Source organism: Populus nigra, chromosome 9, assembly GCF_951802175.1.
Source record: "Populus nigra chromosome 9, ddPopNigr1.1, whole genome shotgun sequence".
In the NCBI taxonomy this organism is placed as follows: Eukaryota; Viridiplantae; Streptophyta; class Magnoliopsida; order Malpighiales; family Salicaceae; genus Populus; species Populus nigra.
The window spans coordinates 14,218,801-14,235,954 of record NC_084860.1 but is presented as its reverse complement, the minus strand read 5'-3'; the positions used below and the strand labels follow the sequence as shown (position 1 = coordinate 14,235,954).

Sequence of the window (17,154 nt, the reverse complement as noted above, 5' to 3'; positions counted from 1 at the left end):
TGATTCTTAAATAACTCAATGTTGAAAAATAAAATTAAAAAAATATATATTAAAAAATAGATTAAAAAAAATGACCCGAGTTAACACGACTAACCTGTAAAATTCATAACTTGAGTGATGAGACCAGGATAATTCTATAGAAAGAAAATTGAAACAATTATAAAGTTTTATACCTAGTAAAACCAATGTTGGGGGATGAAATTAAAAAAAAGTTTGAAATTAAAAAAAAAAAGTCTTCAAATTTTTTAAGGATAAAAATGAAAAAGTGATTGGTTTTTCACTATACATTGCTAAAGTGAAAATCCAAGCTCTTTAGTATATGTTATCTAGATTTATGATATGTGCTTGCGGGTTAGATCATATTTTTCTTTTTAAAATGAGAAAAAAGATCAAAGAGTTGTTAATGTTTTTTACTACTAGAAAGAAATTAAAATCATGTATGAAATGATTTAATGTGACTCGTTCAACTTGGTGATTATAAAAGCAACTTAAATGACTATTGTTTTATTAAATATAGAGACAAAAACATATTTGATCAATTTGGATCAACCTGGGTTAATTTGCATGACAGGTCATGAGATCATAATAACCCTGTAGAAAATAAATTAAGATAAATTTTGAAGTTTAATTTCAAATAAACCTAATGTTAAATGATAAAATTTTAAAAAAATCAATAAAAAATAAAAAAAAATAATCATGGTCAACCCGGATTCACAAGTCAACCCCATGATTTAGGTCATGAGACTTGGATAACCTAATAAAAAGCTAATTGAAATAAATTATATAGCTCAATTTTTAATCAACTCAGTGTTGAAAGATAAAATTAAAAAAATAATTAAAAAAAAAATATAAAAAACAATTCGAGTCAACCTGAATTAACTAGCCAAACTCATGACCCGAGTCATGATACATGGATAACCTCATAAAAATCAACCAAAACAATTAGAAAATTTAATTTTTAATTAACTTAATGTTGAAGGATAAATTTAAAAAATATTAATAAAAAAAAAAATTCGAATTAACCCATCAAACTTATAGTTTACGTTATGAAACTTGAATAACTCATGCAAAAAAAATAAAAAAGTTCAAACTCCTATAAATCCAAGTTAAAACAAGACTCGTTTAAATCAACTTTCATCAAATTAAAAAAATTATCAAACCCAGTAACCCAAGCTTTTAATTGGATCAAAATTCCAAACAGGGCATGGCGACTCTGTGAACTAGGAATTGTAGTTGCAATGTTGCAAAAGATTTTTCATGGCCAGAAAAAAACAAAACTATCTGAAGTACATACAAGATAATATGAGGATAGAAGGAGATTAGTTCGAGATACTTTAAAATCCTTTGCAGCCTCCTCATAGGTTGATTTAAACCTCAAAGATCCCCACCACCACTTGTCTCTCTTGTATTCTTAGCCACTCGTTCTTCTGATTCTCTTGCTTTCCTTCACATATAAGCTTAACACTTCCTTTCTACACGCTTCCAGACTACAATTTTCTGCTCTTCAAGAGAGATCAATAAGTTCTAACCCAGGGAAAAACAGTAAGGATTGTCTGCAAGACAATGACATCTCTTGCTAGCTCAAGCACCATTGCAAGACCCACCCCATTTCTTGGCAAAAAGGGTTCAAATGCTAACCCTCTTAGAGATGTTGTCTCCATGGGAAATGGCAAATACATCATGGTAGGTTTATCTCTCTCTTCTCTAGTTTGTTTGTTTTTTTTTGGATGGGGGCTGATATATTTAAGTTCATTTTGGATAGGGTAATGAGTTGTGGTATGGACCTGACAGAGTGAAGTACTTGGGACCTTTTTCAGCTCAGACTCCTTCATACCTGACTGGAGAATTCCCTGGTGACTATGGATGGGACACTGCTGGTTTATCAGCTGATCCTGAGGCCTTTGCTAAGAACAGAGCTCTTGAGGTAACCTTTTTGTCACAAAAATCATGACTAGTTTCTCTATGATGAATAATAACCTTAGAAAAATCATTTATGGAATGGAACTTGATATAAAATATGACTTAAATATTACTCACCCAGTACAATATGTGATATTGCGAAGCATTCATAGACATTTTTTACGAATGGATAAAGGATTGATGGGCTGGTGGCTCCCCTAAACTGTAGCGCAATTTTTTAGGTCATCCATGGCAGATGGGCTATGCTAGGAGCACTAGGTTGCATCACCCCAGAAGTCCTTGAGAAATGGGTTAAGGTAGACTTCAAGGAACCAGTTTGGTTCAAAGCTGGAGCTCAAATCTTCTCAGAAGGTGGCTTGGACTACTTGGGCAACCCCAACCTTGTCCATGCCCAAAGCATCCTTGCTGTCCTTGGATTCCAAGTTGTCCTCATGGGCCTTGTTGAGGGATTCCGCATCAATGGTCTCCCTGGAGTAGGAGAGGGTAATGACCTTTACCCTGGTGGCCAATACTTCGACCCTCTTGGCCTGGCCGATGATCCAACTACATTTGCCGAGCTCAAGGTGAAGGAAATCAAGAATGGCCGGCTAGCTATGTTCTCCATGTTTGGATTCTTTGTTCAGGCTATTGTTACTGGAAAAGGTCCCCTGGAGAACCTCTTGGACCACCTTGACAACCCAGTTGCCAACAACGCCTGGGTCTACGCCACCAAGTTTGTGCCTGGGTCATAAATTAACATTTACTTTCTCGGATTCGAATGGAAAGATCTTGCCAGGATTGTCGTGGTTACTGTATTTCTAGATTTGAAGATTTTGCCGTTGGGATCCAGAGTAAATTGTACAATCTGTTTCGTTGTGTGATCCGGTGTAAATTGTTGTGTGAAGGGTTAATGTTTTCTTTACAAGATGAACCTAGAGGCATGACATGCGCTATACAAACCTTCCTGCTATGCTATTGTATCAAATATTCGGAACGCTGACGAAAAAACAAAGAAAGAGCCATGATAGGTATTCAAGAGAATAAGAATAAACATGGGAAACAGTGTTTCTCATTGAGCGATTCAAGTAATGGATCTACCAAACATGAACTTTGTATTTGTACGAAAAAAACAACGACAGCAAGTAGAACAGAACTGTGATGATGCTTCCAAGGGAAAAAAAAGTACTTTCATTCCATATTTCACACTTGGTACTACCGAGTTCGTCCTTACATCTATTATAATAAGATATACAACTAACCTAAACTATAAAAAAAGAAACTGGGGCTGGAACAAACCCAGCTAGCTATTCACATGACCATCAATCCTTCCACCAAGCAACAAAAATTGGTAGACATACAATTTCCCCAACTACACTATCCTCACGAAATATAAACACCAATTGCTGTTTCCATATCTAGAATTAAAGCAACACATCCAGAATTGGAAACGAAGAAGCTTCTTGGAAGCACTGTTTGCTCCTCAATTGCTGCTTTGAGTGCTCTCTTCAACTTTCTCCACCAAATATGATCACATTATAAACTGGATCATTTTGATACTCTTGTGCCTATCTCCTCCACCATTTCCGACGATTTCTATCAACTTCTCCATGCCCAAGTTTGTGAAGCCTTGCCTTTGTCTCCCGTAATCTAACCTTATAGTCTTTCTTCCATGTCTCAAACCCTAGTTTCAATCTTCGAAGCTCTTCATCCGGATTCATGTTGGAAGCTGATTGTCCAGCCCTTACCTCAACTAATGCTTTGACATTGTCGTCAAAATTTTGTTTCTGCTGCTCAAATTCCTTTGTAAGATTGCTGACTGCATGCACAGGACCATTATTCTCTCTCATTGCTCTTAAATCAGGGAAGGTATTCGCAAATATGTTGGGAGTGTTCCCACCAGGAGTTCGAGATTCCGTAGAAACATAATCTTCAGAATCATAATAGTGAGGTGATGTAGAAGAATCCAGTTTTCCAGGTTGGCCTGCAGTGTTGTCAGCTGCAAGACTCTTTCTGGCTGCAGCAAGACTCGTCTGCAACAGATTCACAGAATCTCTCATCAGGCAATGACTAATGAGGTATGTGCAGGTCTCACCCTTTTATGGGTGCCTGCCAGGCTTGTGTGTTTTTGTGCACACATATTTACAAGAGATCAGCATTTTTACTTCTACATATTGCATTTGAAGCTTTTGACAGCAGCAACCATAAGAAATTGCTTCTCACATACAAAATTTTTTTTCTCAACTCTTGGCTTTGAGATGGATCACAGTGGGGAGGATCAGTAACAAAGTAGAAGAAAGGTTTTGATCTCCTTTGAAGACATGGACCTGAGCCTGAGCCCAATCACCAACAAACTTTTAACACTTCAGCCATTGAATCATTCATCAGAAGATATTTATTGAAGTAGCCTTCTCAACTTCTCTCGGTTTTCAATGAGAAGTTATTCAATCAACATTTCAAGATTGAAGACACAGCTCACTTCAAGAACGTGATCATACAGTTTACATTTCCTCAACCTTTCATGGTTCTATAGTGGGACTAAACCAGCTAAAGCTAATGATCATTGGCAGTCCCTTGCTTATTTAGCAGATCATCATGGACAGCCAACATGCCTAATATGGACAAGGACATGTTCAAACCAGTTTCGATTGACAATCTAACACTACCTAGTCTACATATCTAGTGAAACATAACGACAGTTCAATATAGAAGCCATAACTTATAATTAATTTCTCCACAGTTCTTAAACTGTTTTTTAAGCTCCTGTTATACATACCACAATAAAGCATATGATGCATGCACTTAGTTACGCGTATACTATTAACATGGAATGGAAACTCACTTGCAATGATGCCATTTGCACTTGCCACATCTCTTCCATTGCTTTCATCTTTGCCTCATAATCCAACCATCTTTTCTCGTTCTGTTGCAATTGATCTTTCAGTGCAGCATTTTCCTCCTCCTTTTGTGCAACTGTTACTTCTGCTTTAACAACCCTTTTTTGGAGCTCAGCTAAAATTGAAGTCTGAATGTCAACCTGCTCTTGTGGTATGACCTGCACAAGCAGCCGGAATCAGCTTCTTAACACTTCAGAGATGCTTGATATGCATAGAAAAAAACACAGGAAAAAAAGGCCCTTCTAAATGCCACACATGTAAACAGAGCATACATGAAATCTCATCATAACAGGAATTGAAAAACATAATTTCACCAATGTTATACCCAAAGTACAGGGGTTCAAAAAGGCATGGCCTAGGATTAACACTTGCTTAAAATGTTGCAGTTCTTCAAAAAATGCCATCCCATTGGTTGATTATAATTGCATTATAGTTCACTGATCATAGATAGTAAATGTGTTTATCGATCATAGACAGTAAATGTGTTTATTTTATTGTGAAGATTGTTTAATTGAATATCAAAATTCCAGAAGAAACATCACAAGTAGACTGAAAGACATGATAAGGAAAAGGTAAAATACCTAAAGTTGACAGAAAGACGTAACAAGGTAAAATACCTAGAGATCTAAATAAAATAATAAATAAATAAAAACACTATACTGCCAGAAAGAAGGATGTATTTGGAAATTCAACAAATGAGCCAGCCATCCATACCAAGCACTTAAAACTGCACGTGTGTACACAAAAAACCAAATGTATGACTTCTGTATGTTATATTGGGAAAGCTAGTGACCACCAAAACATTTCAACAGATGGGAAAAATGAAGAATAAATCAAGTTGAAACGTAATAATTACACCAATGTGTACCTTCACTTCTGAAATCTTCTTGCCCAGTTTTCTTTTGGAATTTGAATTCTCATGAGTTAACTGCTTCATTTTATGCATACTGTTGAACTGCTTTCGAGCCAACCACCCACGGATTACTGCAGAAACAAAAGGTGAGAATATTATATCTACTAGGAAAAAAAGTGAAAATTGGTCAATAAACAACAGAACATTTACCAGATTGTAAATATAAAGCTGCCACTAGCTGATCATCAACTTCATCAACTGCTAGAGGAGCATTAGCTGTGCGCCTCTTTATCATGTGATTGTATTTCCTTCTCATGTTTTCACCACGGATGACTGCATTTCAATAGTAATCTGAATCAAAAGCTAAGCAGAAAATACTGACCTAATCATTAATAGGTCCCTCAGCATCCATCCCAAAGGAACAGACTATGCTAAGAGTGGCCAAAACAACTGATTTTGTTGTCATATAGCAAAAACACATGTGATCACCAAGGACAAAACACTCCAAAAAACAGAAAAATTCAATTTGTATTAGCATGGTGCAAAGCAAAAGCTGTCCAGAAAATTAGAGAATAACAAGACTACAAAGCAAATAATAAAAATACCAGATGAGACACTGAAAACAACTAGAAGGAAATGTGCATTACATGATTGTAATATCACCACTCCTTGTTTGAGTTCATGGAAATGTCGACGGGCCTGGCCACCACGGAAATACTTTTGAACTTCAACAATACCTAGCAGAAATTGTTTTCTCTGCTCTTCCAATCTCCCAATCTGTAAGTCAACAATATGATATGCCAGGGAACCAATCAAACATGAAAATCTTGCTACAAGCAAAACAATTGCATTCAAATCAATTCCTAGAAGTAGCATCAAACTAATGTGTTCAGGTTCCTGGATAAAACACCTCTTCATCAGGCATTAGATTCATCAGTCAAGTTATGTGTGACTCCAGTAATGTTTTAGTCTTAATTGGGTAACAGTGTTACTATTGTACATAGGAGTATAGATTGTACACCACCAGGTAATAGACACAGAAAAGTTACATGCAAGAGCAGAGATGAGCACCACAAACCCTACTTGTCCAGCCACTTACAATTTTTTATGTCATTTTTTCCCTTTTCTGATAAAAATTCTAATCTCGTCACTGGAATACATATAAGCAATCAGTAATTAAAGAAACAACCAACCAAGGCCAGAAGCACAGCAATTCTTTGCAGAAATCAAAGCTAACCAGTACAATGACGGCATCCATATATAGCATAATATATTGCACCAGGCACAAACAAAGCAAGCTAAGTTGAGGTTTATTCCCTCTGGGAACCTCATCAAAAGTAGCTCCAGCTTGGATCTGAGAGCTTGAGAAATCAATATTCTAAAAGTAGCTCAAGCTTGGGATCTGTTGAAGAGCTTGACAAGCTCTGATCAGATTTTAGGCTCCTCATCAAGTGCATTAATAACACAGGAAAGAGCCATGCACTCAAAACTTTTACTTGGTCATTGCACACCACTATTTGTTATTAATTTTTTTTTCATATATTATGTATAAAACACTCTGTTAAATACTTTTTTTTCCTAGACCAAGCCGTTGCTATGTAATATTAACACAATCCATTGATTAAATACAACTCTCGAGATTTTGCAAAATGCACCCCTAATGCCTGTGCTAAAAGAATAAATTGCAACTTCTGGACATTTAAACAAAGCACACAAAATCCATAAACAACATATTCAAAGAAATAACATATAACATAACATTAAGAAATTTGAGGAAATAATAAAACATTAACAACAGTGAAAATAACACCAGCACATACCTGGCCCTTTCGAAGGTACACTTTGGTGTAACCAACTTCATACATTTCAGGGAGGAAATTAATTTTTTTGAGAATAGCAACTGACATGCTTAGTGGATCCCAAGATACATTTGTCTCCATAAGCAGGAAACCATACCTAAATTACATGTGGGGTTATGATAGGAAATATAAACTTTAAAGGAGGAGTTATTGGAGAACTGAGAAATTTGTGTCTTATTGTACCTTCCCGCAAATTCTTGATGTGTCATTCGAGTAGGATATCCATATCTTGAAATCCTCACAACTTCCAAAACGCCACAACATCGCAGTTGCTGGGAGACAAGATCATCTTCATACTGGTCTGGAAACTGCTTAGCATTTGGTTTTATGCAGCGGATGAAGTGAGGAGTTGTTTTCTCCAACTGGTGCATTAGTTTGAAGAGTTGACTCTACAGGAAGAAAATACCACTCAAGATTTTGCAAAGTACAAATTATTGCAAGAATGCAGATAAAAAAAATATGGTCGAATGCCATTGCCAGAAGAATAATTATTTTTCCCAAGCAAAGGATACAGTTTTTAATTTTCAGTGATCAATTCAAGAGCACCAAAAGTCAACCAGTAAAGTGTTCAAAATACCAGAAGATTTTTGTCCTCTACATACTTCCAAAACAAAGAAGAAACTCTATATTCATCAAGAATCGCGTGATATTGTTGTTGTGCAGAACAGAACCTCATCTACCTTGAACTTTGTACCAACACTTTGCATTGAGGATTCCAATCCACCAGATTGACAGGATAGACTAGCTGATTTTGGTAATTGGCAACCACTTGATGATAGCAGATGGATGAAATCAGAGTGCATTGGATCACGGTTCTTTTCCAGAAAGCCATTGGTATCATATACAACCTGATCAAATTCCAAATATTAGTGAATTATTTAAATATTATCAACTTAAATGTTCAGAACCCTGCATGAATCGAGTAGCCCAGAGAAAGAATAAAATTTTCAACAGATCAGAGTCAAATGTAATTTTAGCTAACAACTGGAGACATTACTCAAACAAAATAGAGAAAGATCTGCTAAATATAGTACAAAGTACCCTCTATAAAAATAAATATCTCACAGCAATTTTAATTACAGAAATTACCTATCTCGGTGCTGAGATGTAAGTAAACAAACATTAAAATTTTGGATATAGAACAAATGAGTTCCGCCATCAAGATTTTGCTTTTTAAGTTTTTGGCATCCATTCTACCACAAATAAAATGATGGTATAAAAGCTCAACAGTGTTTCAAGCTTTATTCTACAAGCGGATCCAAATTTGCAAAAATTGCTTGAACATGATTTTATATGCTTCAATATACTTGTTTCCAATTATCTAATCAACTACTTAATCAAAAGAAATTCCTGGAAGAAAGAACTATACCAAGAAGATATACAGCACATGTTGCATTTTCAGTTGTCCCACATCATATAGAACTTCATTTTATTTCCATTTTTTTCCAGAATTGTTGATATTTAAATTTAAAACATGGATCATAAATGAGTAAAGGGTGAAAAGGTGGATATAAAAAAATATCTGCACAACCAAGAACAGTTCAAGGATTGAAAAGTTTCAATGATATTAGATGTGTATTTACTGACCTCCTTTTTGAAACTTCAATTAACTTTTTCTGTAGTCAATTCTTGTTATTGTTGTCACCATGTATGATTTTTCACGAGTAAATTATGAATTGTTATACATGTATTAATTTCAACTCTAGTACTAAGAACAAGCACAAACCCTCTTAGAACTACAGTTGCCAATCTGACTCGAAAATTTCAACAGTGCAAAAAATAATAACTTATCAAAAGTAAAATATAACTCACCTCTCCAGCATAATGAAAAACACCAAAAGCCCTCCCTCTTTCACCTTTAAACCAAGGATTATCATTGAAGTATTGCTTAAGCTTATTGGCGAAGGTCAAATCAGTGGCATTAGGGATATTTGATTCCTCATCCAATACAGATAGCAACCCTAAAGGTTTCTGAAACAACCAAAATAGTTAAAGAGTGACCACTTTAAGTGTAAGGCAAACATTCTGGTTTCACATACACCAAGGAGAAATCTATAGGTGCACATGAAGGACATAGAAACAAGCAGCAGTTGAAATACCTTCTCAAAGAGATTCAAGCACTCTTGGTTATCTTCAAAGTCAACTTTAGTCCAATTAATCCCATCCTCTTCATACTCCTTCAATTAATGAACGAAATGTCAATGAGACTTTTTAAAACAATCAAATTTGAATAAACATTTCATGAATTCTTAACCTGGGAGGAGAAAGAAAAAAAATACAGCCAAAATGTCAATGAGACTTTATATCAGAGGAACAAAAAAAAATGCATGTTTGAAAATTGGGGGAATGGCTTGCGATAATTAGTTGGTGTGATAAAAGCATCATGGACCTGAAATGTAAATCTTTCCACAGTTTCTTAATGCGCAAGATTTTTAATATGCAACTTACAAGTTAGCACAGAAATTTAACTACATACTTAAATGCTTCAACAAAGGAGTTCCAATAATCTGCATAGAAGTCATATTTGTTTCATGCCTACAGCCATGCAGAATACTTAGCAGAAAGAGAGAGGCCAACAATTTTGGTGGCATATACTCCTTAATTTGCTTTTAAAACTCCCTCTTACAAAAATGTGTCTAGACAGCAAAGCATATTCATTTCATTTTCATTGATTTGAGATTATGCGAAAATATTCTGACTCTGAAAAAACAAAGAGAATAAGTTCAATTATGAAACAATAGCATATTCATAGTATTTTGCACCATCATGAAGGCCCCTTCCATTATAACCAGCACACCCTAAAGTTGAATTTGCTTTGATATGAGATGCTTACTTCCTGCTCAAGTTTAAATAGATGTCGGTTGAAATGTTGTTGCAGCCTCTCATTCGCATAATTTATGCAGAATTGCTCGAAGCTATTATTCTGAAAATGTAAAGACATATCATCAGGGACACAAGTTTAGAGCACTAAAAGATCACCAAACAGATAGATGCAATCTATATACCTTAAATGACTCAAAACCATAGACATCAAGGATATTTATGGATCTCCCAGTACTCAGCTCACCCATTTCAACTGAATTGTTTATTTGTACCACAAGCCACTCAAACAACCTGGCATAGATAAACTTTGCCAATGCATCTCTTCTATCAATAGCCTGTGAAGAAGATGATACGGAGCCTTTTACATCAATGTGTATCGGTAGGTAAATATACAGCAATGTTGGAGTAATGCAGGGGTAACTTTATTTTCAAATCAAGATCTAAACACACCTTTTGCATTGTCAATTTTTTAGCAATAAAATCCTTTCCAGCTCGGATTTTATGGGTTGATAGAGCTAGCACCAGGTCCTGGGCACTGCAATTTATTAGCCTGGCAGCATTTTCTACAGCTGCCAAAAGGAAAAGAAATGGAATCAGTCTTATTTCAGAAAAAGCACCATGATATAAAAGTGATATCATGTCATGAATATAGCATTGCCTCATGCAGTGCACATGTTTGAAGATCATTTTTTAATCACAATGAGCTGTTTCACTCATTCATCTGAATTCTCATATCAGCACACATACAAACACATTCCATATGTTGTTGATCATGCAAATACTATTTCAGCATGATAACTCTTAAGATGCAATTGCACATACGATTATGCTCATCCAAAGTACCATTGGAAATCCAGGACCAAATTTATCACTCCATCCCTTTCCATGAAAATATTCTTCATGTAAGTGGTAGGAGGACACAAACTCTTAAAATAATAACAGATTCAACTAGTCTTCTGAGGAGAGTCATACTTATGCCTTTTTTTATGATGAATCAAGACATGCTAATCAAGTAAAAAAAATCCCACTTCCATTTATGGTGAAATGAGAGGAATTAAGGTGTTATCTGCTATTGGCAAGTACTGAGAGCTGGCAATTCAATTTACTCAAAATGATATCAATCTTACCTTCATTAGCGAGAACCTCTACATGATTTCCATTGTCAGTTACTTGAAACGATATGTTTCCAAGCCATAATACTGCAGCAAGCATTGCAAATGCCTGCTCTTGATCATCTTTGCAAATTTGAACTATGTCCAAGGCATCCTGGGGAGATGAGAAAAAAGAATGATGGATGCTTGTGACCATAATACAAATGAAGTGATGGCAGACTTCAAAAACAGCAACAGTAACACATAATTATTTGAATTACCACGAGCTTATGAAACTCCATGCCATCATCAACACCATCAACTACCAAGCACTCACTCTGGTTAAGATACTTGTACTCGCTAGCCATTCTAAGGTTCAGTCTATCTGCAGAGAAGACAAGAAATGCTCCACCGTATGAATCAATTGCAAGCTAGAGCATAGAAGTACAGAACACATGGAATAAGTTTATCTTTTTAAGAAAGATAGCTGTCAAAAAACTATCAGCCATTGAGTGACATGAGAATTTATGACTGACGACAACAAAAAAGCCTTAATCCCAAAATAATCGAGGCTATTATTCATGATTGACCATTAATAAATTTCAGTGTGTTTTGTGTCTTTACAATTATTTTTCACCAATAAAAGTCACAGATAAAGATGGTTCAAACAACTGGAAGATCTAGCAGGAAAATGTGTTCATTTGACAGAACATGAGGAACTGTTTCCACTTTATGAAAAAATGCAAGTGCATTGTATTCTGAAAAAGACATCATCACAAGTAAAAACATTAATCAAGCAGGAATATTACATAAAAGAAAAAAAACAACAAGGATATGCATAATCTGAATGCACAACATGGATTTATAGGCTTCAACCACCAAGTCAAACAGAGGTAATAACAATCTAAGAGAGGTAAAGTACTTCAGTAATACAGAGTCCCAAAAACCCTGCACAGCAAAGTGAAAGAGGAGATATTTTTTGGATGTAAAACGGGTCGTGAAATAAAAACTTGAGCTTGGTGGGAGAGACTGTTGTCTAAATGAAAAACGAAGCAAAATTGAATATGAAGAACACTAGGAAACATCTTTACAAATGTTACAAGATTATTCTTCTTCTTCTCCTCCTCTTTCTTCTCTTCTTCTTCTTTTTTGTTGGGAAGAGAGGGTGGATTGCAATTTTCTTACTCAAAAAAAAAAGAACCATGTTTGAACAAGTACTACTACTACTATCTTTATTCCCCACAAGAATTTTTCAGGAAAAAAACAAGGCTTTGATTTTTCCACACGGGTCCTTCACCTCCTACTAATTTAGACTATGAAGACATGGTTATAGACAAACGAGTAACTATTAGCCCAAGTAGCATTATGCCAATACTACTTGTTTGGAACTTTATGTTCTGTAAAAGAATGAAAAATGTATGCATTCCATCCCAAGCAAAGTTGCATAATGTAAAAACAGTACCTCTAAGAGTCGAAGGAGCACCAGCACAAAGTTGATAGAAGATATGGTATGATCTTTCATCATTGGCAAGCTGAACTACTCTTGACTGGTCAAAGGAGACATTGTAATTTCAGATTTGGATGGTGTTGCTAATCGACATTCTGAAAAGCTAAGAAACTCAGAAGATCTACTTGCCTTTTCTAGTAGAACTATTCAAGATTATCATCGCCGGATATTGTTTGAATATAATGAGTGAATCAAGTCAGTCAGCACCCAAACACAGTCAAATGGTAGGGTAATAACAACAATCTATCCAACTGAACTATACTTACAAGTTTGGATTTTAGCACCACGAATCTTTCCTGATGTGGTAAAATGAATTTCAATCAACTTTCCCTGCACCAATTGAGAATTATCTATAAACCAAATTGCAAAAACAACAGATATGGGAGTACCTAATCCAAGAAGAAGAAGAAAAATTGGTGACAACTTACAAATCTACTGGAGTTGTTATTCCTGGATGTTTTTGCATTCCCAAATGCTTGAAGTATACAATTAGTTTGAAGGATTCTATACTCCATACCATCATTGCCACAACCAAGAGCAGCCAAGTACTGCATAGCATACTTGGCTGTCTCAGTTTTCCCAGCTCCACTTTCACCACTGCAAGATACATGCTAAAAGTGACTCTTCAGAGCAACAGGAGTGTCTCAAGTACTCAAGAAACACGAAAGGGGCACTTAAAAACCCAAAAGTTCAAGAGAACATACCACAAGTAATTAAAAAATACACCAAGGGAAAATAGCATAGAAAAGCTCTAAAATAGACTCCATCAGTGAAAGAAAAGAAAAGGTCCAAAATAGAATACAGTAATGAAAGAAAAGGCAACGAACCTTATGATTATGGACTGGTTCTTTTCATCTGCAAAACAGAAGCCAAATGAAAGAAGAAAGGAACTCTCAGAAGCAATACTAACTTCAAACGCAAATTGTAAAAAGGTAACAAATGATTCATCCACCTCTCATCATCTCATTATAAGCAGCATCTGCTATAGCATAAACATGAGGGCTATCCTTAGCCTTCTGCTTGTAAGAAGTGAGAATTTCATTTCCATAAATCGGAATTTCTTTAAAGGGATTGACAGCAATCAAAACTGGACCTGCTTTACTCTGTGGAAGGAAACACGAGAGCCAGTCAAAGACAAACAGAAAGGAGACATAAAATTGGTTCGCAAGGCAATTGCATGGCCATCAGAATTATATCCTACTCACATAAATCAGATCCTGAGCATATCTGTGCTTAATATTATGAAGCACAGAAGGTTCATTTAAATAACTAAGCTGTTTAAGATCATCCACGCCCTCAAGGATATCAGGGTTTGCAGGTAAGAGCTCTGCTGTAGACACTTTGACAACCTAGCACAATGACAAACATTATTGCATGTATAATCCACCAAGGAATTAACCAGTACAAGTTTAAATAGCATCAGGGATAAAAGGAGCTTATTAACTTACAGTTCCTGATAAAAGTGAAATGGTTGCTTCGTCCCCGAAAGTTTCTTGTATCTTTCCTAACCCCCATTGCCCATTTGGGAGATGACACCAAACACGGAGTCTCTGGGGAAAAAAGCCCATTTTAAGAGTAAATTAATAAGTTTCGATCCTCACAAATAAAAGAAATCAACGAAAAAGTATGATCCTCTCAAAACAAATCCGGTTCCTTCTGGGAAAGCACAGTAATAATGGACAAAAAAAAAAAGCCTAGCAGATCTAGCCTCTCTAAACACTTCACCTAATTTAAATTACTCTAGACGTTACGATGAGAGCACTGTGATACCTACTCGTTCATCTCGACAACACAACAATGTTAACTTGTGTCTCCTTTTGCACTATGATCTAATAAGAACACTGCTCTTTCTTCAAAGTTAGATTTCCAAGAAATACAACAATATGGAATAGGAAATATTCTTCTACTCGTGCCAAAGTATCCCCGGCTGCAACACACAGCCCCAATGAATCCCCCATGATAAGAAACTTTCTTTAACTCTTGACATTACTAGTTCTAACTATATAATTATAACCTAAACCTAAACCAACAAAACATGCATAACAAGAAACACAAACATTCCTATTCATGCAAAAACATGCCAAACTAGTAATGATATTAAAAAAAAAAAAAAGTTAATCTAGTGATATAATAATAATAATAAGAACACAAATTAATTGATTTTTTCCATCCCTTACCTTCTTGATAAAATAACCGATATTATCATCCCACTCTGGTTCTTTTCCCCTTGGTACTGAACCCGCAACAAGCCCATTCACTTTCTCATTATTCTCTTTTACATATGGATTAGAATCCACACAATTTTGATCTTTCCTCATTTTCTTGCTTCCGAAATTCCCTGATTTGTACCCCAACTCCTTCCCCTTTCTTTTTGTATCCCCCTTCACTTTACTAACTCTTGTCTCCACTTTGCTCTCCACTTGTCCATTAGAACTGACTTTAAAGTCTGTAGGCAGTGAGTGGCGAGCCGAGGGAAGCCTTGCCCTAGAAGTAGGACGTGCTGGCAAAGCGGGTGGCAGGTCCTTGGACTTCTCCAAACCCTCATCTCGTCGCTGCAGAGAGTCCAGCATCTCCTCCAGAGAACTCCTTGTCACCGCCGCGGGTGACGCTGATAACATCATTTTTATGTCCAATTTTTCTTCCAAAATATAAATCCTGAAAAATTACACGGCAGTAACTCATAATGTGGAACTCGGTTAACAACACTTTTAAAGAAGAAATCCCATAGTATCATCTAGTTAAGATCAAAGTGGGACCCGCAGACTTAAATTGCAGTCAGGGTTTTCCCTCAACAACTAGGAATCGATGCCTACAAAGCCCAAAAGGTAAAAGAAGAAACCACTAATTAAGATTACACGAACTCTGCAAAGAAATGAAATCACATAAATTGGGTTTTTCTTTTCTGACTCAAAAACTGAACAAAAAACTAGAAAGCCCTGATTCAACAACAAACTCTATAATTTGAGGCAAAAGCTAGGAAACTTGTTATTCAGTATACAACACTTTTAAATTAAAACAAAAACAAAACAGCTTTAGATCATCAGATTAAGATCAACATGGGACCCACAAACTTAAATTAGACTCCCTGATTTCCCTTCTTAACAACTAATGACCGACGATTATGAGGTCAAAATTGCCAAAAACAATTAAGACGATGCCATCTTTGCAATAAATTATTATATATATCAAAAGTTTCTAATTTGGGGTTTTGCGATTAAAACAAATATTAAAGAGAAAGAAAACTCTTATTCAATAAAGAAGTCCAAAATCCATGCCAAAAGCTCAAGATTTGTGATTTTTAAAGGACTCCTTGACAGCATAAGAACCCTAATTTGGATCAAAACACGAAATTAAAACACAAATTTCCATTAACAATAAAGAAGACCGAACCTCAAACTCAAATTGAAACAACTTCTTGTCTCAAAAACTCAAAAGTCATGTTTAAACAAGACAACATTGCAGGGGGAAAAAACACGTAAATTAAACAAGTGTGCTTACAATTGGTTACTAGAAACTCAAAATCTTTGTCTCCTGCAACGCCACCTTGTCCAATCTGACGCTAAAGACGCAACAAAAAAAAAACTAATCTGGACATAAACTGAAGGCAAAAGGGTTTTTTAGAAGGAGAGATTAAGAGGTGGAAAAGAGAGGGAAGAACAAAACGAAGTTGGTTTTAGGAAAAAGGAGAGGAAGTTACGAGGAAGTTTAAAAGAGTAACAAAATGTGGCCAAGTTTGTTAAAAGAAAAGGAAGGAGAGACAGAGGGGGAGAGAGAGAATCAAACCTCAAAGAAGAACAACAAGGAAAGATAAAGTGAAAGCTGTTTTCTTGGTGAAGCAAAAATAAATAGAAAAATAAATGAATAAAACCAGCAGAACTTATTAGTTGCTGCTGCTGCTGCTGCTTCTTCTTCTTTTTTTTTTTTAGTTTTTTTGTTAGGTTGTTTGCGGTGGCAGGAATTCAAATTTTGTGCACGTTAGGTGGTGAGAGTGTCTTTGTATTCGTTTCTTTGACGAAACGGTTTATTATATCCAAAGAATAAAAAAGCATTTTTTTAAAAAAATAAATTCTTTTATTTCTTATTTCACCACATTAAAATTAAAAATATTTCGCATAAAGAACCTGAAAAAGCTGAGAGATGGAGATAATGAGGGGATGCGAGTTGGGAAAGTTTCGAGGGTTTCTTTATTGTTTTGTTTTGGATTGGATTAGCTTTTGAATTATTTTAT

General features: G+C 35.6%; 2 protein-coding genes across 2 annotated transcripts; one reads left to right on the top strand and one right to left on the bottom strand.

The window, feature by feature from the left end:
- The first annotated feature begins 1,470 nt into the window (after window positions 1-1,470).
- On the top strand, window positions 1,471-2,824 carry LOC133703662 (chlorophyll a-b binding protein 13, chloroplastic-like). Its single transcript, XM_062128273.1, has 3 exons — window positions 1,471-1,683; window positions 1,763-1,924; window positions 2,142-2,824. Exons 1-3 carry the CDS (start codon window positions 1,564-1,566, stop codon window positions 2,649-2,651), a joined length of 792 nt encoding a protein of 263 aa, XP_061984257.1. The 5' UTR covers window positions 1,471-1,563; the 3' UTR covers window positions 2,652-2,824.
- Window positions 2,825-3,058: 234 nt separating this feature from the next.
- LOC133703661 (myosin-2-like) lies at window positions 3,059-16,893 on the bottom strand. Its single transcript, XM_062128271.1, has 25 exons — window positions 16,425-16,893; window positions 15,104-15,581; window positions 14,375-14,476; window positions 14,132-14,275; window positions 13,879-14,029; window positions 13,754-13,781; window positions 13,355-13,523; window positions 13,193-13,256; window positions 13,056-13,069; window positions 12,882-12,966; window positions 11,701-11,804; window positions 11,456-11,594; window positions 10,779-10,897; window positions 10,511-10,663; window positions 10,339-10,428; window positions 9,605-9,682; window positions 9,318-9,476; window positions 8,186-8,353; window positions 7,689-7,894; window positions 7,467-7,602; window positions 6,294-6,423; window positions 5,857-5,979; window positions 5,662-5,777; window positions 4,739-4,951; window positions 3,059-3,929 (listed from the first exon to the last, which is right to left on the bottom strand). Exons 2-25 carry the CDS (start codon window positions 15,545-15,547, stop codon window positions 3,465-3,467), a joined length of 3,600 nt encoding a protein of 1,199 aa, XP_061984255.1. The 5' UTR covers window positions 15,548-15,581; window positions 16,425-16,893; the 3' UTR covers window positions 3,059-3,464.
- Window positions 16,894-17,154: the final 261 nt, after the last annotated feature.

Bases quoted from the DNA above. Each gene is read 5' to 3' on its own strand.
- LOC133703662 (XM_062128273.1), top strand. From the start codon at position 1,564: ATGACATCTCTTGCTAGCTCAAGCACCATTGCAAGACCCACCCCATTT. The intron at 1,684-1,762 runs GTAGGTTTATCT...CATTTTGGATAG, and splicing joins GAAATGGCAAATACATCATG to GGTAATGAGTTGTGGTATGG. The intron at 1,925-2,141 runs GTAACCTTTTTG...GCAATTTTTTAG, and splicing joins CTAAGAACAGAGCTCTTGAG to GTCATCCATGGCAGATGGGC.
- LOC133703661 (XM_062128271.1), bottom strand. From the start codon at position 15,547: ATGATGTTATCAGCGTCACCCGCGGCGGTGACAAGGAGTTCTCTGGAG. The intron at 10,429-10,510 runs GTATATAGATTG...TTACATTTTCAG, and splicing joins ATGGTTTTGAGTCATTTAAG to AATAATAGCTTCGAGCAATT. The intron at 5,778-5,856 runs GTAAATGTTCTG...TTGTTTCTGCAG, and splicing joins AGCTTTATATTTACAATCTG to TAATCCGTGGGTGGTTGGCT.